Source organism: Astatotilapia calliptera, chromosome 12 (genome assembly GCF_900246225.1).
Source record: "Astatotilapia calliptera chromosome 12, fAstCal1.2, whole genome shotgun sequence".
Taxonomy (NCBI): Eukaryota; Metazoa; Chordata; class Actinopteri; order Cichliformes; family Cichlidae; genus Astatotilapia; species Astatotilapia calliptera.
The window spans coordinates 3,808,516-3,830,195 of NC_039313.1; the positions used below are offsets into that span (position 1 = coordinate 3,808,516).

General features: G+C 42.5%; 1 protein-coding gene across 5 annotated transcripts; it reads right to left on the reverse strand.

Annotated features, from left to right (window-relative positions):
• Positions 1-82: 82 nt before the first annotated feature.
• pxnb (paxillin b) lies at positions 83-21,614 on the reverse strand. 5 transcript variants are annotated; one of them, XM_026186459.1, is made up of 14 exons: positions 21,403-21,614; positions 7,893-8,101; positions 7,681-7,766; positions 7,436-7,575; positions 7,180-7,360; positions 6,212-6,326; positions 4,821-6,092; positions 3,770-4,036; positions 3,243-3,650; positions 2,954-3,115; positions 2,683-2,856; positions 2,525-2,606; positions 2,281-2,429; positions 83-2,181 (listed from the first exon to the last, which is right to left on the reverse strand). In XM_026186459.1, the coding sequence occupies exons 1-14, from the start codon at positions 21,413-21,415 to the stop codon at positions 1,915-1,917; spliced, it is 3,525 nt and encodes a 1,174-aa protein (XP_026042244.1). In that variant the 5' UTR covers positions 21,416-21,614; the 3' UTR covers positions 83-1,914. The 5 variants fall into 5 exon arrangements, with proteins under 5 accessions (XP_026042244.1, XP_026042243.1, XP_026042246.1 ...); XM_026186458.1 differs by lacking the exon at positions 21,403-21,614 and having other exon boundaries at positions 7,893-8,123; XM_026186461.1 differs by lacking the exons at positions 3,243-3,650; positions 3,770-4,036; positions 4,821-6,092; positions 21,403-21,614 and having other exon boundaries at positions 7,893-8,123.
• Between the last annotated feature and the right edge of the window lie 66 nt (positions 21,615-21,680).

Sequence of the window (21,680 nt, forward strand, 5' to 3'; positions counted from 1 at the left end):
ATAGCATTGGAAATTGCAAAGCTTAAGGGTAACAGCTGCACACAAAGTAAAAGCTTAGCATAAATTAGACCCTTGGATGACATTTTGATACCAAAACTGAATTTATTGGCATAATCAGGCTAGAACAGAGGAATCTCACTATTTGTATCTATTGACATTCAAAGTGAAAAGAAAAAAACAAAGTGAACAGACAAGAAAAACTGAAAGAAGGTATGGCTTTGGTTAAATAACCTCTACGAAAGTCATTTTGAAAAGACGACTGTTACAGGATATCTTAAATACAGTGAGAGAAAAAAAAGAATTAAGGCTCTAGAATTCCCTGAACAAGACAAAAAGCCAAATCTGTCTGCTGTGTATGAATAACCATGTACAGAACCCCAACCTGGTGGTCATACAGTAGATGCTACTCAGACGCTGAGGGAGACAAGTCATCCTAGTCCTACCAGTTATTCTAGCAGACCACCAGGCTCTCATTTTTACAAACTCACAGACTAATAACATGAAAACAGAACAGCGGACTCTTGACCTGCTCTCAGTATTTTTTGCTGAATTTGCCAGTGTTATTAGACATGATACAATGGCACAGACAGCCTAAGAAATAGATGCTGATGCTGAAATACAAAGCTGTTAATCCACAGTTGCATAGTTATCGGAATATCACAGGCAAATTGTGTGTACGGTTTGCATTCTCTCAAAAACAAACATTCATCAGCTTCTCGATACAGTAATATCAGCAAAGACATCCAAATATCTCCGCTATGCCTTCCAAGCAGCCCTTTCCTTCTTTTAACGAGTGGTTATTAAACACATGTACATGCTTACAATGTAGCTGCATTGGACATGTACAAAAAACAACAACAAAAATTCTCAGGATGTACTCAGAAACAGTAAGGGTAGTGTAGCACAAAAACACTGTACACCCAATATCTCTGTGCAGCTTCACTTTACTGTACGAGGCAAATCCAACAAACTGCTTTTAGACTCGCTTTAATTCAGAGGAACCAAAAGGAATGATTTGGCAGCACATGTAATGAAGAGTGAACACCGCAGTGACTGCTGAGTCAAATATTAATCCATGCTCAGTTTGCCCTTGACTGCTTTGTAACACAGTATGCACCTTTAATTAAAATATGACATACTAGAAAGGGGTTTCTGGTCAAGGGACACTAAAGATGCATTTCACCATAAAACACAACTCTATCAGTTATATAAAGATGTGCCTTATCTGACTTTATACTAGGGAGGAGAGAACGTAAAAGGCCTTTTATCCTGATCATTTGTTAAAAAAAAGTTTATATTGTGTAAAAACAACAGGTCACCTGTTCCCTGCCATATGTTCATTGTTTTGATTTCTAAAATGACGCACTCAACCAGTGAGTAACTTTACCACACACCGAGCATTTCATAGATCAGAGTTTCAGTGTGCTTAGTAACAATTTATCACCTTCTAAAAAGATAAAAAATAAAACGATTTGAGGGTTACACACATACACATACATACACACTCAAAACAAACAAGACAGCTGCTTGTTTCAGCACATCTAAGTAGACTGGGAGAAAAGTTGCTGTCTTGGAGGGGGGGGAAAAAGATTTTCCTTTAAAGACCGAATATACCTTCATCCGATATAGTCACCCGCTCACAACACATAAAAAGCTTCACAAATAAACTGCTGTCAATCTAAAAATAATAATAATTCTGAATGACATGAAAAACATTTAGTCTGGCCGAAGCAGCACACCGCTTCAACCACATGCACATACTTAGCCCATACACACTTCCAACGCCATCATCCAGAGACGGCTTCCTGCGATACAAACTAAACCCGTTCTCACTCTCCCTGTGCTAGAAATGCTTCAGACTCTCATTTTAGCCCTGACCCAAGTGTGCCAGTGTTAAACGTTCCCCCTAACTCTCTAACTGAACAGCTTGATGAAGCAGCCGTGGCAGTAGGGTTTGTCGTTTTGCTCTTTAAAGGTGCCTTTGTTGAGCTGTTTCAGGCAGAAGGCACAGACAAAATGCTCCGGGTGAAACTTCTTGGACATGGCTGTGATGCAGCGCCCCGTGATGGGCTTCTGGCAGCCGGAGCAGAGGGAGCCGCGGCGCTCGTGGTAGTGCACTTCACAGTAGGGTTGGCCATCGTGCTCAAAAAAGCTTCCATTCACAAATGGGGTGAAGCACTCCTGCAGAAACAAACACACACGTTATTATTTTAGTACTCTTTTTCTTACAAGGCATGCAAACTATTATAGAAAAGTTCCTGACTAAAGCATAACACTAACCCTGCAAACAAAACACTCGGGATGCCAAAGACAGTTCAGAGCTGAGATGTAATTTTCCAGAATGGCTCTGGCACAGCCGCCGCATTTCGGTGCAAACATGTCAAAGTAATCTTTCCTGCAGTATGCCTTTCCATCCTTTTCATGAAAACCTGAAAGTAGAACGAGACAAGAGATTATATCCACTCTAAAGTAGAGAGAAACTGCTAAGCAGTATGATTCAAAACATATACTTGTATCACTTTACCCTCAGGGCCAAAGAAAGAGCCACACTGAGCGCAGAAGAAGTGTTCGGGATGCCATGTCCTATCCAGCGCCGTCACAACTTTCTGAATGGACATTGAAGACATTTATAGGCTGACACGTCTACAGCAGAGACCACATGTGTGGAGAGCAGTGACTCACATCCAGTATGGGCCCGTTGCAGTAGTAGCACCGCGGAGAGAACAGATTGTGGTAATCCTTCTCACAGTAGGGCTGTCCTTCACGTTCAAAAAAGTTCCTGGAGCCGATTTCCTCTTGACAGTGTGTGCACACAAAGTGTTCGGGGTGCCATGTGCGGCCCATGGCGGTCACCACCTAAAAAATAATTGACAAAAAACAGATAACCAAAGCATGATTAGAAAACATCTATTTATGTTACAGACAAAAGATTACCTTAACCGAACCATCTCACCTGTCCCACAATCGGCTTACAGCAGGCTCCGCAAACTCCTTTAGCGACTGTCTGCACGCCCAGTTTGTTGAGGTCAGACTGCAGGCTGCCAAGCATGTTGTCCAGCTTGTTGACCTGTGTCGGGGGTCCACCGGAGACACCACCCTTCCCTTGGGCCATAATCTGAAATGGTTCAGTATGAAAATAGTTATTTACTGTTGAAATGTAACAAAAATATTTAAGTTTAGGGTTACTTAACTTTAAAATAAGTGTGAAAAACAGAAGGAATAAAAGAGGGAGGGGTTCATGCCTGCATTGGAGGGAAGATGGGGTCATACTCAGTTTGGCAGCCTACAGAGACCAGGACTTTGGGTGCAACTGGGGGAACCGAGTCCACTGTTGGTGGCTGGGTTGGGGTTTTTAGGACAGGAGGAGGTGGCTCTGGTTTAGGCGTAGAAGGGTTCTGAACTGGAGCCGGTGGAGGTGAGGCTTTTATGAACTGCCGAGGTGGAGCAGGAACTGGTTCGTGAATGTGGTGGGTACGTTGTGGAGGTGGTGAAGGAGGTGGAGGAGGTGGGGGTGGTATTGGGACAGGGGGGTGCTGTACAGGGAGGGGTCGCTTAGGTTCTTCTATGACAGGGGGGCGACGAGGGGTAGGGGGAGAGGGAGGTGGCAGCACCTTCCTCACAGGGACAGGAGACTCGGGGGGAATTATGATCTGAAGAAAAGAGGAAAAACAGAAGGAAGGAGACAGGAAATGTGCAGAAAAGGGAAACAAAAAGTGAAATAATTGCGAAAGGAGAATTTGTGGAAACTGTCAAGCACACTGAAGCCAACCTTGTCGACCTCACTGCCCGCCCCATCGGGACGATATCGCTGAGGTTTGGACGTGACGATGACACCCTCCGTCAGCCAATCATCGGACTGTTTGCGCCTCCGTTCTGAGCGGCCGATCCCAAGCTTACCCTGAAGCTCTTCTATGAGACGGTCCTGGGAAGAGTTCTTGTTTACAATGATGGGTCCCATCTTCCTGCGCAGGTGAGCCTCTCGGTACATGGGGTGCACATTGGGAGTCTCCTTAGTGCGCCTAATAACTGATTTTATCTAAGAGCAGGGAGGGAGGGAGCGAACACCTTATCATATGTCCACTCCAATTTACAAGCTCAAGCACTTACAGCAGAGCACTGAGGCAGCAGGTCAGTCCCACCAGCCGTTTTCAAGTCACTGACGTGCCGGCAAAGCAGTGGTCACGAGCTCGGAGTCCCATATTAGGAACTTCATGCATGCTTTCAGCAGAAGCCACTGCTATCGATGATCTAACTCTCATCCTTCAGTTTCTCAAGCAGCCACATAAACATCAGGTCTCAGTTTGGTCCTTCACACAAATGCAGTGGTGCCATGCAGAGTGGTGGTGCTGCCAAACAGCAGGTTAGTTGTAAGAGTAGTTTCCAAGCAAAATCTATTAATTAGCTTGCTTCAACTCCTTCAGCCTCTTCCTTACAAGGCATTTTCTTCTAAATAAATACATGTAGTTTCTACATATCGATCAAAGCTTAAAAATTTAGCGTTTTTCTGCCTGGTTTATTTGCCTGGCTAAAGTAACTGGGCGCGTCTCCTCCAAGGTCTGTTTACAGGGATGAAAAGAATCGAGCTCAAGCCAATCACAGCCCTGATGATACTGAAAGCTAACAAGTCAATCATAATCGTATCTGATGTAAGGATCATAGTAGTGGTCAAAATAGCAGATAAAATATTAGATGCCATGTTTTAGTTTTTCAAAAAACATGCAAGATAAACCCTTGCAGCAGAGGCTGGGATTTAAAGGCGCATCAGTCTCATTAGCTAGCAAAACAACATTTTAAAATCAGGCAGGGCCGGCGAAGCGTACATGTCCAGACGCTGAGACTCTGTCTATAGTGGGAGTCTGAAGCAGGGGCAGGTCCAGGGTGACGTCAGGGGTCCCGGGGCATGATGATGGGGTCATGGACTCATCCATCCAGCTGGCCTCTGTCAGTGGGGTCATGCTGCCATCTGTATAGAGCCTCTCAGTGTAAGGGGTCATGGTGCCATCCAGACCGTCATGTAAGGACATGGACAGCTCTTCGTCTGCCCAGTCCAGGTCTCCATTCCCATCTGTGCCTCCGTCCACTGAATCGTCTGTAAAAGTGTTGGTGAAAGTGTCTGGCTGGACGCTGCTTCTGTCCAAGGGTAGGATGAGCTCCTCGTGCACCTCCTGCATTCCTCTGCCAAGACACTCTGCATCATTCTTCAGCTGAGGTCCATCCACATTCGCCATTGTGTGATTTTGTGAAAAACTCATTGCTAGAAGCTTGTCTAGTGCCTCATCCAGGGATGGCTCTACCACAGGGGGTTGCTGTACAGTGAAGTTGGTGGTTGTATGGGTTGCAGGTGGTGTCTCCAGCAACTGTCTGTTGTGGTTATTAAAGGCCATTGGAGAAGAGACTATTAGTGGCGAGACTGGAGATGGTGAGGATGTTTTTGAAGGTGAAGACAGAGAGACAAAAACGGGGAGGGGTGAGGGGGCTGAGACCTGAGGGGTGAAGTTTTGGGTTGTAGGTAAAGACGAAGAGGAGAAACTGACATCGAGATCATAAAAACAAGGAGAACCCTTGCTTACACTCTCAGGAGCACAGGAGGATTTACCTCCAGAAGCTGAGGGTGAGACCCGTTCTACAGATGGACTTGGGGACTTGGAGGACTTGTGATCCAGGACAGTGATAACTGAGGTAAGTGAAGGGGTAGTGGTATTGGAAGGACTTGGGCTACTTCTTAGCAGGTTGGAGTTCGAGGAAGCAGACTGAGAGAGGACTAGCAGAGACTTGGTTTGAGATGATAGCATGATGGCAGAGACATCTATGACAGAGTCCAGGTCTAGCTCACTGGTTGCAGAATATGAGGATGTAGGACTGTGTGGAGAGAGATGGCTAGGGTGGGGTCTCAACATGCCACCATCTCCTCCATCCTCATCTATATGTAGCTCTAGCCCAGCAGGTAAAGAGAAGAGAGGAGAGGCACAGGCAGACGGATGAGACAGACTCAAGGAAGGAGAAGCCATGGGGGAAATGGAAGAGGACATTGGAGTGTGGCAAGAGCTGGAAGATGCTCCTGCTGGTTCAAGCAGAGAGCCTAAAGAGCTAGGCTAGAGGAACAGAGAAGCACAAGTGAGAGAAGAAGAAGAAGAAGGCAATCATGAAGAACATGACAGGAGAAGCTTGGGATTTGTTGTTTAAATAAAGCCTTTCCAATGCTCCCTCATACCTTGAAGTCAGACAAAGAGGCCATCAACTCATCGAGCTCTCTGGTGGCACAGGAAGCTGAAATTCTGGCCTGCTGTTGAGAGGATGTGTCCAAGTCACTGTGACGAGTGGGGGGGCTGGAAAACACAAGTCATTGTGATTATTAAATCCATGCAAACACTGACTTTTGTTTTTAATAGTGAAGCTCAAAATTGTGTAAGTTGATGATTTCTAATTATCAAAGCAAAACAGGTGCTGTGTTGCTCCACAATGTCTCAGTCTCCCCACGGCAGCTGTCACACACAAAGCAATACAGCTACCATTTAATGCTGCTGTAAACTTACTTAATCTTTTACTGCGCATGGAAAATGCATGTATTTGTTAAGAAGCTGTAAATGCTAATACACATTCAGAAACCTCAGATGTTTCCATTTGCTCATACCAGACCCAATATCAACACTCTCACATACATTTTAAGTATATATACCTCCCTGTGTGGAACTTTTCTGGAATCCTTTTCAATAAGGTCGCATGAGGGGAGAAATTGCACACAAAAAAAGAGCCCAACATCTGCAAATATTTTTTCTACTCTTAAGTCCTACACAATGACAAAATGTCATTTTGTCATTGTGTAGGACATTTTAGTTCTCTCCCTTACAGGGAGAGAACTAAAATATCTTGAGACAGTGGATGAACTGAAGGGGCTACACAAAGACTCTGTATCAGATATATTAGGATTAATTTAATCTGCAAATCATGCAAAGCTATTCTAGTAGAGTCTAGGGATAAAAATACAGAACTGCAAATGAACACACAGGTCTACTCTGCCAGGTCTCAGAAACTTTCTGCTGAAGAATATAAAGACCGTTTTTAGTGTCCAACTCTGAACTAGTATAGTGAATCAAACACAAAACAAAAAGGAACAAAGTCTGCAACACTGATTAGAGGGGACTTTAATGCCAAGTTAGACCCCAGCTGTAGTGGAGATACCTGGGTGAAGGCACCGAGCCTTCCAGCTCATCCAGCAGACTTTCCACAGTAGGTCGGGCGTCCTCCATCCTCCCATTCCTCTTTGGTTTCTCCTGAGGTGGTGGGCTTACCAAGATGTCAGGTGTGCCGCCGTTCTCGTAGTGAGTGATGCTGCAGGATGGCAAGGGAGGAGCTGCCTCCTCTGTGGACACATAACATTGAAACTAATGATGCTCAATCCCATTAGAACCGATAAATCTGAAGCCTTTGTCTCTACCTGTAGTGGGAAATGAAGGGGAGCTCTGTTGCACAGCATTAAGTTCCAGCAGAAGCCTGTCAAGCTCTGACAGATTACTGCCCAACGCAGAAGTCATGGCTGTTGTAGAGGAATCTGATGTCTTCTGTTTGTTTGGGAAACTAAAGAGACAGAGATAACTTACCGAAAGAAACTAAAAGTTAAAGAAAATGCCAGATGACGCAATCAGGTTTATATACACAACATCCTGAGTGTGTGGAAGTTACCTGTAAACGTGGTCCTCTTCAATGTGAGATAATGGAGAACTGCTACTGTCCCTTGACCATGAGCTCTTCTGTGCCGAACCCAGTGACTGCAGAGAATACACCAACCAGTAACTGCTGAGGTTTTTTTTTAATTAATGTAACATTTACTGTTTCTCATTTGAAGAGTCTGATATACTAAGTGAGATCAGATCACAAACATTGCAGAGATCTACCTGCTGAGAGGAGTGGTGGGAATCAGGCTGATCTCTCAGGGACCCGTTCAGAGCTTCAGCTGAAGGTGGAGGAGGGACCGGAGGTGGAAGTGTAACATCTTGGTAGGGCTGTCCTCCTGTAGGGATGGAGTAGGGCGTCTCGTCGGGCAAGAATACAGGTCGCTTTGAGATGTGGGATGTAGTAGATTCCAGGTCTGCCAGCAACGCGTCTGAAAGATGCAATTCATTCATGTTTCAAGGCACAGTGAGAACATAAAAAATGATCTGTCCAACCAAAACAACAATCAGAATAGATCTATTTGTCTAAGGTAAACAAATTCTAAAGGTCTTTTTCCAAGACGTTTTAGCCTGCAAACATAAAAACCAATCACACCTTCAGTGGGATCTCCCTTCTGTGTGAAGAGCAAACATAATCTCCCAGTGTCTGTGTAGGTTTCCTCCCACAGCTCAGAGAATATCAGAGTAACCGGTGATTTTATACTGGCCTTAGCTGTGGATGATATAGTGTGTTATCCTTGTAAGCCCTTGCAGCTCTTGCTGAATAACTGGTTAACAAAATGGGTGGACAGACGGATGGATGGGCGCTCTGAGGTCACTACTGATGTTGGCGTCAGGCTGTAACAGACAATGCCAGCGAGTCTGAGCCCTTCATTCCAGCCTGTTAACAAAACTGGTTTCTCCTCACAGGTCATCCATGCTGTGGTGGGTACATGGCCAAATGTGACCACCACAGCATGGCACACTACAACACCTACACCCAATTTCTAAATCATAAAACATCCCCCAGAAACTGGCAATGTGTTTTTCCCACAGTCCACATTAAGATACAAACTTGAAGTCAATGAGAGCAACCATGCATTTGATCTGTCAGCTCCGTGTGCCATGCATCCAGTTCATGTCTATGATTAGTCTTAGTTTCAAGAGCCTGAGTGTGAACTTCATGAGACAGACTGATAAAACAAAGAAGCAGAGAGACAGAAAATGTTTCTGAATCCGGTCCAGGGTTGAGGGGGTACAGTGTTACCCTGGCGAGTGTTTGGTGGAACGCAGGAACAAAATAGACTCTTACATCACACAATCCATCCATCTGCAGCATGTCTAGAATAGACCGCAATCCCTGGCTGCATAGTGTTACACTACAGAGGCTTGGCCCTGTTACAAAGAATAATATCTTTGAAAGGCAGGATGGAAAACTGTCCAAATATCCAAGAAACAGGGAGCTCTTACCACCTGTCTGTCTAGCACAGACTGGCTCTCTAGATTTGGATTTGTTAAGTTTTATTTCCTGCCTCTTCTGAGTTTATATTTTAATCTCTTAACATCAAACCAAGTCACTGGTGAGATAGGATTAAAACTTGCGCCTGTTTAGAGCAACCAAAGGGAAAATATCTAACTCTAAAGTATTTGAGAGCTGACAAGTTAAAAAAAAAATGTTAAAGAAGTTAAGAAACAAGATTCATCTGATTACATATCATTCTGGAAAACTTCCTAAAAGTTTATATTTTACAAAATAATTCAAATTCTCAAAATATTCCACCACTAAATCCCAACTTCATCCCGAATGAAGTCAATGGAGAAACCTCCAGCATAAAATACACAAACACAGAGAGAAACGCATACATGCAACACAACCATATAGTTTTGAAATCCTGACAAAGTTCAGTATCTGTACTTACATTCTTTCCACCTGTATCTGTAATATCCTTCATGAAGGACTGTGACTGTGTGGGTGCCAATATGTGAGTGTGAGCAGCGTGAAGCGATAACAGGCTGCCAGTCTAATGGGGGAGTGGTATAAGGGCCAAACAGTATCCTCTCAGTGCCCTCTTATCTCAACACAAACGCTGAAATTAACTTTGAGAGAGAGAATGCATCTGTTGGTCATAACAAAATATGACCAACAGATCTGAGCTTCACAGGTGTTTGGTCAAGAGCAAGAATAATGTGTGACAAAAGTTTAAATCTTGTACATCTTCTAGCAACAGAGCGGTCTATATCGCAAAAAGAAAACTCACACCTGTCTCCATCTTTCAAATTTCATATATACTCTCTCTCAACCCTTCATCACAGCCCTCAATCCACAGACACTGCCACAAGCCCTGAAAAGTTTGACATAAACCACATGGGAGCTCTAATCTATTTAAAGCGGGAAGCTCTGTGAGTAGCCCATGTCTGTGCAAATGTGCTGAAATATCATGACCAGCCCAAAATAATCTGCACCTGGTGCTGACATGCTGAGCAAGGTCTCACTGAAGTTGACTTTGTCACTCATGAAACAAAGCCGCTAGATTAAAAAAAGAATACCACAACTGTGTTTTGGGACAAAGGTGAGTCATGTGAAATATAGCGCATTTAGGTACTGATCTACATTTCTCATGAAGCAGCAGCTTAGAGCCTTTCAAATCAAAATAAATGAATAAATAAATGCCTTAGGTTACTAATTATGGCCATGTATTCCTAGAAAGTTCTTCACAGCCTTGACAGAGAGGGCAGCCATGCTGCCTCAGGCCCTCTGAGCCAAGTTTATAAGACAACTCCTTTCACAGCAACTCTGCACTTATTATTCCTTTTCCCAGCTGGTGATACTACACATGTATGCCTGACACAGGACCATGATCTCCAGGATAAATATACACAGAGTATCCATAATAGGAAATACATTTTAGTACATTTTACTGTGATAAGCCAACATTGATACATCAGAGTTTGTTTTCTGAATGTGACACTAGTTCAATTATCAGTACAGTAGTATCTTTTCAGGAAACTACAGGGTATAACGATTCTCTAAAACCTGAGGCTGGTTAATACCTCTATTGCTCTTTACAAGGGAGCATTCATTTTTTAAAAACCTATCGATTAGTCACAGACTGGATAACATATAAACTCCATTATTATGATGCATGGGCCTTAATGATACACAGTTCTCTTTCAACCCTCATTTGCTTTTCAAAGAACTGGGGTTATGCTAAATGTTTGCACCTGAGTAGCATGCTCCTCGTGTTGTCATTTTGGTCCCAGTTCCAAACTTGTTACACCCATAAAGGAAAAATAGGCACAGCAGCTCAGCTAGACTGCTCCTATCCATATATGCAACGTATCATAGCTACTCTAGATCTGATAAGTTTGTGTTTCTTTCATATGACAGAGTTCAGTGCATGTGTGTGGTTGCATGTAGGTCACAGGTTACTGTCAGAAAATATAGGTATAGCCGTTGCCATAATGTAGACACTTTTTGGATAGTACAAGTCATGATGGCTATTTAAAAAAACAAAACAAAAAAAAAAAACAAAAGAAGAAGAAGAAGAAGTTTTTTTTTTAACATTATGGATTAACGCTATAAGTGGGACACAGACTTCCTCTAACTACACAGACAGATGGTGTTACAGAACATGGGCAAACATATCGAATGTCTTTCATTATTTATAAAGCTGCTTTGATATCAGATTTATTATACACATCCTCAAGCAATCAGTCCCAATAAATCACATTTTTTCTTCTTTTTGGCCATGGACACAGACCAGTGTTTTCATATCACTTCTGTCTGATGTTTTCTCCATTGCATATGTGTTTGTGTGCATAGCCAGGGAAACAGTCCAGCAGATAGTCACTAGGGGAATGGAGTTCTGCAGGTAAGAACCTCCATGCAGCTGTACTTAAACATAAATGTACATTTTATTATACCAGTCAAATTTTCATAATATGTTATTCTGTGAAACCAGTATAGCCAGAAACCAGAGCAAAAACGATTGCCTAGTAAACTGACTGACAGAATGATTCTGTTTTAGATTCAAGTTAACAATTATTTATATTATAGAATAATCTCAACTATTTATCTTCTCTTTTAATCTGTTGTTTGGTTTGTAAATATTCTGATGCCTGTAATTTAAAACATTTACAAAAAACAGTTGACAGTTTATATAAACTGCTAGAGAAGAATTTTTGACACGAAACATTTATGTGCTTTAGGTTAAAAACTTGAATTTGTAAACAATAAGTAACAATAGATGTGAGATCATTCTAGGGAAGTAAACAATATTTCCATCTGACATGTTACAGAGTAGAAGTAGAAAGTATGTCTGAGGAAAAGAAAAGTACCTTAAATTTGCTCTGACAGTGAAAACAGGACATTAGGAAAGAAAATCCAAAATTTCCATCACACATCCTTTTGTGGCTTTTGACTAAGCAGCCTGTAATCCACACACATCATTCTCAGTGGGTGGCCTGTAAGCACATCTCTGATGTCTGTTACTGCAGCTCATAAAAGGAGAAAGAATGAAAATGGGAGTTAAACTTGCTTGCTGCTCCTCATTTCCCTGACGAGGGCAGCATTGACTGTCATGAGGACAGACAACAAGCCTTCGCCAGCCTCAGAAAACTTAAGTCCACAAAGAGTTAGAAACACCGAGAATCCAAACATGCACTGTAAGCCAAGCAACAGGCTAATCTTTTCCATTCCAGACAGGGGGTAGGAGCCACAATGGACAAAGTCCAATTCTGCTCTAACAGCATCCTGACTCAATGGTCCATTGTGCAAGATCTGGAGAATGAAGCTGTCATCTAAAAGGGTGTCTGCAAAAGTCGTGAGCTATGATTTAAACGCTGTGTTTCACAGTGAATACAGAAACAGGTTCGACATCCAACAGTTTAAAGATGTCATTACTCCTCTCTCACAAAGAAGATGGAGAAGAAAGAGGCTCAGGCAATTTATTATACAGCATATCGTGTTTTACCTGTTGCTCTGCAGGTATTAGGTTTGCCTGCTTCATGTCTCTGAATAGATGAGAATGATTAAAGCAGCGATACACCAGTGTGCAACCTGAAAAGAAAGCAGGACAGAGGTGTAACGTGCACCAACTGCTTCACTCGTACAATGTGCTGATTTAAACCAACAGCAGCGCTTTCAGGGGATTCAACTGCGGCCACACTGTGCCAACTAATCTTTATTATGTTCAACAAACAACTGAAGTCATGTGGACACTGTACACATTCTTGTGGCAGTGGGCGCATGTACAGTCTTGTCTGCACCCCTATCCACCCACCCAAAGCCATGCCATCGTCCTGCTGTGTTTATCAGATGGGAGTGAAGGTGCAGGGGGAATTCCACACATTCCTCTGTCCACTTGGCAAAAAGCAAGCAGATCAGGCAGGGACGCAGGCAGAGAAGGTGGCTCAGGAACAGGAGCATACAGTCACCCTAATCCAATGAAAACTCATTTTAAAAACCCAACCAGTCTCAACTGGAATCTAAATGACGCTTTGTGATCAAAGCTACTTAAGCAGGACATTCCTTCAATGCTGCGGGATCCTAGGTAGTGAGCCTGTGAAGAATGTGCTCCGATACAAAACACCATCTGTCAGTACAGAAAATGAAATAATGTGTTGACAATTACAGGATGGATTCCACTAACTGCAGCATGCCTTGAATTCCAGGATAAGGGAGATGTCAAAATTTCTACTGCCCATTGCCCACAGAGTACCATGCAGGGTGGAAACCAAGGCTGCCTAATGTTTTTTATTAACATGTGGGCAATGGTGATGGGCCGCTGAGGTCTACAGCTCACCTGTTTATAGCCAGGGAGCAAAAGAGCAGAACTGGCCACAATCCCAGGGTGAAACCCTACCCCATCAGGCCAACCCAACATGATATTTATATCAAACAAGACAGGCAGGGGCCACGGAGAGGGGGTGGAGGGTTAGATGCCAGCGAGACAGACAAGGAAGGCTGTGTAGAAACCACAGAGCGGGAATGTGGGTGAGAATGAAAGAAAATGGACCAAAAGCAAACTTGATTAAATAGTGGACCAGGGGAAAAATAAAGGTCAAACCTTGCAGGGGCTCGCACCCTGTCTATACAGTACAACACACGATCCCAAACAGACAATGGATGAATGAATGGATCAGAATGACTAAAGCATTGTAGGGTGATTACTATCTAAAAATATCCTGCCAAGCAATCCCATATCCGAAAGATGACACTCCTCTTGGAGGGAACGCCAAACCAAAATAAAAGAACTTCCCCACAGACCAGTAAATCAGATGACATGGCACCATGTGGAGACTGATGTAACACCCCAGTCACTGAGGACACATTCATAGCCATGAATGTAGATAAATTGCATGTCAGTGAGCAGCCTTTTGTGCTATAAGAGTGTAATTGGGTAGGATGAGAAGAACGGTCAAAGAAAGACCGTCTTGTCCCTCTTAAACACCGACTGAAACCAGTCACCCAAGCTTCAAACTAACAGGGCTTAATGCTTTGAGTTAAACACTAAGAATGTACAGTTGGGACAAAAGAAAGTGTCATAATGTGAACAATTATTTAAATATGGAAAGTGTACCACCTGTTCCAACTGAATTTTTGTGAATAAGTAATTATTATATTACTTTAACCTCATATGTACACTTGGTGGTTTTCTCATCTTCCCATATAATCAAGTTGTAGTTGCAAGTCAGCTTTTGTGTATGAATATAATCCTACTACCGTTTCATTCACACTAGTTTTTTAATAACATTTATAACTAATAAAAAAATTTAATTAAACTTAGCTGTAAAAGTAATAATTACAGCAGTAAAGTTACTCTAAATGTTATGATGTATTTCACTTTAAATGTCTACATGAGACAGAACTGTTGAGCTGAGCCTCATATCAGTTTTTTAAAATCACAAACACTAGTGAAACTCTGACACACTCTGGTTTAAGCTTCAGTAGGTGAAGCGTCTCCACATCACCTGATCTGGGACCATATTCCTAAAACTGTGCATATAGAGGTTCATGTTTTCAAACTGTACAATTGTGACGATTTTGCATGCAGGGAAAACCCTGATGACGATGAAACCATGAAACTCAGACACTCACTGGAGAAGTGGAGAAAAAAGGAAATGTGCAAAAAAAAAAAAGAAAGAAAAAAGATCAAGTTTTAAAGAAAAACTACTGAATGGAGAAAAATAGCAGTTCAAAGAAAAGAGTCCCAGCAGAGATATAAAGAAAATTGACTACAATTTACTGATAATCTTATCAGTTCATACAAGAAAAGCTTGTATATAAATGACACAGCATTTATAGAACTCAAATTATCATCATCATCATCATTATTATTATGCTACACGTCGTCTTTTCCTTCTTTGCCAACACCTCTTCACTTCATCAGGTTTGAGCAGCTCTCAAACTCATGTGTCGACATTTGCTGAAGGCAGCATGTTTACTACAGACTGCAGCTCTTAGTTTGGAACCAAGAAAGCTGGAAATCATTTTGTCACCGTCAGAGTATCAGTGTTTGTTACCCAGTCTTAGTAACAAAATATGGACTAAAACAAAACGTAATGACAGCATAATTACTCTTTAGAAAAGAAGTGAGATTCCCTGCTCCGCTTAAGGAAACACATTCCCCTCTCCAGAGACTTACTGACAGCTAACCCCTGAATAAGCAAGCTTATTCCCCCCAAAGGAATAACAACAGGACAGTAATATTTTTTTAGCTGGGATTTCATTTACTTAAGTAGAAAATACATTTTTGTTGATCACATAGGCAGGAATAACAGAAAAATGCACCCGCTTCCCTTACATAAGGCAGTAGAAGCTCTTTGCCTTTACTATAGACAGATCAATTATTCCTAGGTGCGCTGCCACCCCCAAAAGGCCCATTTTTTCCAAAGCCAGGAAACCCCCGATATGCCCCGGAGGTCCCCGGCTTCAGTAATGTTGGAAGAATACAGCAGAATCCCACTACATTACCCAGACCTGTTAGGAAAATAATCAGCATTATTCTCCGAGAGAAGTTACAAGAGTGGGGAACAGTGAAGGCATGGAAACAGTATGGCAGGGAGGGAAGAGGAAGGGACTGAAGGCTGCTGTGAGTGGAAAGAACAGTATCGTACAACAGCATTTAATAGTGGAAAGGCTGTTCGAGCAGCAGGATCACAGACTGAAGGCCCCCCAGCTGCCCCCAGTGCTGACTCTGCTCATTGTTTTTCTCCTCTGTTTCCTGAGGATGTGGGGCAGGCTCTGTTGCCCAAGCGATGAGGTCAGCCACGCAGCTCTTCCCCAGACCCAGAACAGGATGGGTGTGGAGCTCGGGAACAAGGCTGATTTACAGTCGGGAGCTTCTCTCTAGCCTAGCAGGCAAGCCCACTGGTTAGGGATGGTATGCACCAACCTTGCAGCTCTCAAGGGGTGATGATAGCTAGTCTGGTAACATTAACTCTGCTGTGGAATTACTAGGACACAGAAACCACTAAAGACCTAAGAGTTTTTGGTATGCTGCGTAAACGCTGTAAACATTTAAGACAGCTGCCTCACATCTCATCCTATGATTGTCTCAAGAATAAGACGTTCCTCTTCAAGGTGATCAACAGTTATTGTTACAGTAAATCTTACAGGACTACTGTGTGTTTACCAAAGGCATTCTTATAAGGTGTCGCTGTGTTTCATTCCACAGAGCAACCACATGGCCCTCATTATGTCTGCGAAACGAAGCCGAGTGGCTCCCACTTTTTTAAAGTCTGCCTTTAAGCAATAAAGAGCACCTCTCCTCTGCAGCTTCTTTGCAAAGATAGCCCATGTTTATCCTTCCTTTAAAGTGGCCATATAATGCTCTGAGGGCTTTCCCCTTTCATTTAAGTTTTCACATGGCTTTTCACGCATGTAGACGATCTTCAAAGTTACAAAACCCAAAGCTTTGGTTTCCTATAGAAAACCGCTGTCTCTCTGTGACTTATTCAATTCTATTTTTTTATACAGCACCAAATCACAACAACAGTAACCTCAAGTCACTTTACATTGGAAGGTTAAGGCCCTACAATAATATATAGAAAACCCCAACAATCTGACGACCCCCTATGAGCAAGCACTTGGCAACATTGGGAAAGAAGAAAAATCAAATTTGATTCTGGATTATACGGGGCACCAATGAAGACAAGTCAACAGTCACTTGATGTCAAGTCAAGTCCTGCTATGAAGCCTCTGAATGAGTGTTTTTGTCAGCTCCATCTTGTGTGTTTTGAAATAGGTTGTGATGAGTTGGATCTGACAGTGAAACCACATGCTCAGTGGGAACGGACATGTAACTCACACACTGAGCCAATAAGCATATCCTGCATAATTCTCCTTTCTTACTCTAATCATGAACACATTAGGCTTCTTTTTTTTATTCAACATGACTTGAAACTGGCAATTAGGCCACAAAGACATCAGGAAAGTGTTTACTGAGGTCACAGAGTAATTGAGAAAAATGTGAAGCAAGGACTAGATGTATGTTCCTGTATTTTCATGTCACCTTCAGTACTGTTGTGGTACCCTCACCGCAACTAGCTTTTTTTTAAGCATTACCTTAAGCTACATGGCTAAACTATAGACCGTGCATTTAAAAACAAAAAACAAAAGGAAAAATAAACCACACACAAAAACAAAGAAAACTGCTCCACCGCCACAGTAAGGTTAAAGAAGTTCAACTTGGTTCTCAAATTTGTGGAGGAATGAAGTAAGCAGTTTCAAAAATAGTAACATCGTTGCAAGAAAGTGTTGTGCACTGTGTAACAGAGAAACTTCTCTCATAAGTCTCTCTTTGGCTTGTTACAAACAGTGACTTTATTTTTGCAAGGTGCGGATTACGCAGGCATCCTTCAGGTGGATTTCAGAGAAATACCAGTAGAATCCCTGGTTTCTACAGCTGCCTACTTCAGTTGTCTATTATCAATCAGTCATTCAATCAATCACTTCAGAGGAATCCTTCACCTACTGACCAGTTGTGGACTGTGTGACTGGGGCCTTCGTCACATGGTCTTACATATGAAAAATGGTAGACAAGGTAACATCACACAGTTATTTGTCATGTCTACAAAACCTCAAGACCTATACATTATGTAACCAGTCTTGCAGTTTTTCCAAGGACTGAACTGATCAATCAGCACAAGCTGGGATTTCAGGATGCGATGCCTCAAGAAGTCCGTCTTTGGTCCCGTCTTCCTCCCGTCTCCATGAACGTGCTCGCAGCACATGGCTGCCCCTCCCAGAGCCTGGTCCTGCTGGATCGTCTCTCTGTCTCCCAGCGCTTGCTCATAGGGAGTCATTTGATATTTGGGGGTTTCTTTGTATCACCGTAGGTCTTTATCTTACAATATAAAGCTCCTTCAGGTGACTGCTGTTGTAACTTGCCGTTATGTAAATAAAGTAAAACTGAACTGAAAAGCTTTACACAGGGGATGAAGTGATCTCTTGGAAATTTAAAAAAAAGTGTTGTTTTTTTAAAAGTTAAATATTATTAAGCTTTACTAGAAGGACCTGTAAATGAAAATTAGAATCATAAGAAACTGCGTCAATGTTTTACTTGGTCAGCCCTGGATTAAGAAAACAAGGTTTTATACGGGAGTGTACACATACTGACATTATCTGTGGACGAACAAACAAAAGGACTCCTACTGATCCTGGTTGCCAACATTAGTTTGGTTTCAATTTGAGTAAGTGGACATATATTCAAAAAAGCTATGATGAGTACTAACAGCTTTGGGGAGTGACCCTAGATTTTGCAAAACAAAGTCTAAAAATGAAGAAGCTGCCTTTAGGCCCTTGGAATTATAGTTTCTGTTGTACTTTGAAATAATATATTTAACAAGAATGCAGTATATAGGAGAAGTTCCCTTCTGTGTCCAGTCACTAATCTTTCAGTTTGATTCTCTAGTAATTAACAAAGAAACCATTCAATGGGAAACTGCAAGCAAAAAGTACATTCTGTTACTCAATATTATTCTCACTTTGTTTGTGACCATTGAGCATACTGCATGCGTGCGTATTAGGTCAGTATGCGCATTCTTAACATGCAGAGGTGGAACAGGGGGTTTTCAGCTCACTGAGTGAGGTCAGTGTGCCTGAATGTCACACAATCGTCAGGAATTCACAGAGAGCTGAATGTTAGCTGCACACACCCCACAAACATGAAATGCAGCACAACAGAGCCAACAGAGAGGACACTACGTCACATGTGGTTTAAGAGCCACATCTGCATGAGTCGCCGCCCCCTTGGCCACATCAGAAGTGAAGGCTAAGCCTGGCTGCCACCTGGTAACCAGCCACAACAGTATGACTGTGTTTGTCTGTTATCATGGCCAAACACGACCCCTGATTCACCTACTCCAGCAGTAATTACAACCGAGATGGCTATGAACACCCTGGCAGGTGTTTATGTGTGTTTACGCCCCCGTCACACAGCCTTTTGCATTGTTAATGTATTTGTAACTCCCCTTAAGGATCTACATCTGGTGTATAAACAACATTTTCCATTATGGGTGTAGTCCGGGAAATCTTTGGCCTCATGGTTGTTGTGATCCCATCTCTAGTTTGTGCTGTATGATCTGTGCTAACTCACAGATCAAGCAGGTCCTCTGGAAAAATCTGACTCAGAGGAACAAATGGGAAGAATGCTTACAATCTGTTGATGGAATTCTCTACCTCGAGCAGTGAGCAACACCAGATCACTATACACAAACATAGTATTCAAACAGTGACCCTGAATATCAGGACCTGCAGGTGCAGGTAAATAGCAGTAGAGTAAACCTCAGTGATGTGATATTTAAAAATATTTACACTGACTTGTTTTTGTGTATTTAGGGAGGATGTGGGATGACTGCGATTGACCCCAAAGGTCAAATTTTTTAAACAGTGCCTGCAATTACTAGGGTACCCATATTCTAATGAGACACGTGTGAAACCAACATCCCTCTCTCAGATAGTAGCGACAGGAGGCGAGTCGTGACCCAGAGAGTTTTCGGCCTTGGACCGTGTCAGAAAGTGATGGTCGAAATTCCTCAGCAGCCTCGCCCCCTCCGTCAGCCCTTCAGCGAGCCTACAGGCTCCCTCTCAACCAACAATCAATCCTTTCAGCCTCATAAGGCAGCGAGAGTGTCTAATGGCTCCTTGAGGTATTCTCACAACAGACAAATGGGAAATGCGGCCCATCATCTCTCCACTTAAACAATTCGCAAATCCATTTCACTGCTGGTCTACTTTCAGAGATCAGAAGATTCCTACAGATATTTGACTGGTGAAACAAGTTTTTCACAAGTACTGAATTAGTAATGCAAATATAGAAACCTGCCAGCTGCTAAAAGTGTAACATAATTAGAAACTCAGACGTTGCGTGTCAAAGGTTAAAAGTGGGGCCAAAGTAGAACAAGAAAAAAAAAAAAGATGACGCTGGTAACGTCAGGAGAACTGGCGTTGATAAAAGGCAGATAAAACCTGTAGTACCGATGAAAGGATTCATAAAACTGATTAAATTATTAAAAGAAATAAAATTAACCAGTTAAAGTCATCCACAAGCTATCTGATGACATCACTGTTTTTTCATGACTTGTGATGATCAAATTAGTAATACAAGGGGATGCCACACCAGTCCAGAAATAACAGTTATATTAACAGACACTGAAAAAAGCCTCAGCTACAAGTTACAGTCTCTATTAAGAGACAGTGTCTCCCAACAAAAAACAAAAATAGAAAATGCACAAAGAGTCATGACAGACATGTGAAGCAGCTAAGAGAAAATGACATTCGGCCATTAACAAACATGTTGTATATTTTCCTGTGCAAAATTGTCAGGGATACATCAAGATATCGGCCTAATGGTAGAGGCCAGTTTGATCTGGTGTGTGACAAATGTTTAAAGACAGTTTAAAGTCTCCATCAGCACAGAGTTATTTCTTATGATGAAGGTTTGTTTGCTAGGTAAATAAACACATGTTTGGATATGAGCTCATTATCAGTATCAGCACAGAATTTCCCAATCAGGAGATCCCTAAAGATGTACTGATTGTCCAACTCTTACAGCATTTCTCAACTTGCACATGTCTAATCAAACAGTTTTCAGACCTGATCTTTCCGCTTCCTATACCTCAGTTTTTAGTTTTTGATATAAAACGATAAAGTGTACCAGTATACCAAGTAATTATACATCCCTGCAAGTTAAGTTTGTCACACTGGAGGATCACTAGAAGTCAGCCAGGCCAGGGCTGAGCACACATTGTACAGGGAGGCCTGTTGACTCTACCACTTCAAAGCTGGAATGAGTAGCCTTGGGGCAAAAGTTGAGAAGGTAATGTTAAGGCTTAATGTCAAAATGTCATTAAATAACTCCTCCCTCCGGCACACATACTGATAAAAAAGACCTTGATTTAGACGAGCAGGGCGGCGTGGTATTGCCAGAGACGTTCGCTTCACCTCGGAGAGGGAGAGTTAAAAAGTAGGTAGAGTTAAAGGCTAGCGATGTCCAGCTGCTAACCTACTAGGCTGCTTATTTTACAACAGTGTGAGGAGAAAGTCAAGTCGGTACAACATTCACTCTTTCGCTCGTCACTGTAACATTTCTGTCAGGTATTCGCAAGTTTCCCTGGATAAGAAAGCTACATTGGACAAACAGCCAGCATAAAATCTCTTCGTAACGTTGACTACCCCTCCACCCTGCTATCCGCTCCAAACTGGGGGCAGAAAACCCACATATGGGGGAAAAAAACCCTCATAACTTACCTAAATCGTCCATAGCTGCTGCCTAGTTGTGGACTGCGTCAGTTTTTTGTTTGGCGACCTTCCGGATGGTTTGTGAAATCTGACTTTTCCCCCTTCAAACTTCACCAGCACTGCTGCCCTGGAAGTTGGTCAGTCAGGATGGCTCTCGTGAACGCGCGGCAGTTTGTGTGTACCACTGTGTATACTTTTCCAGGGCGCGCGCCGACTGAATGGCGGTGATGAGGGACATCTAGCGGCCAAACACCGGAATTACACGTTTAAAATAAATATCTCCAAAT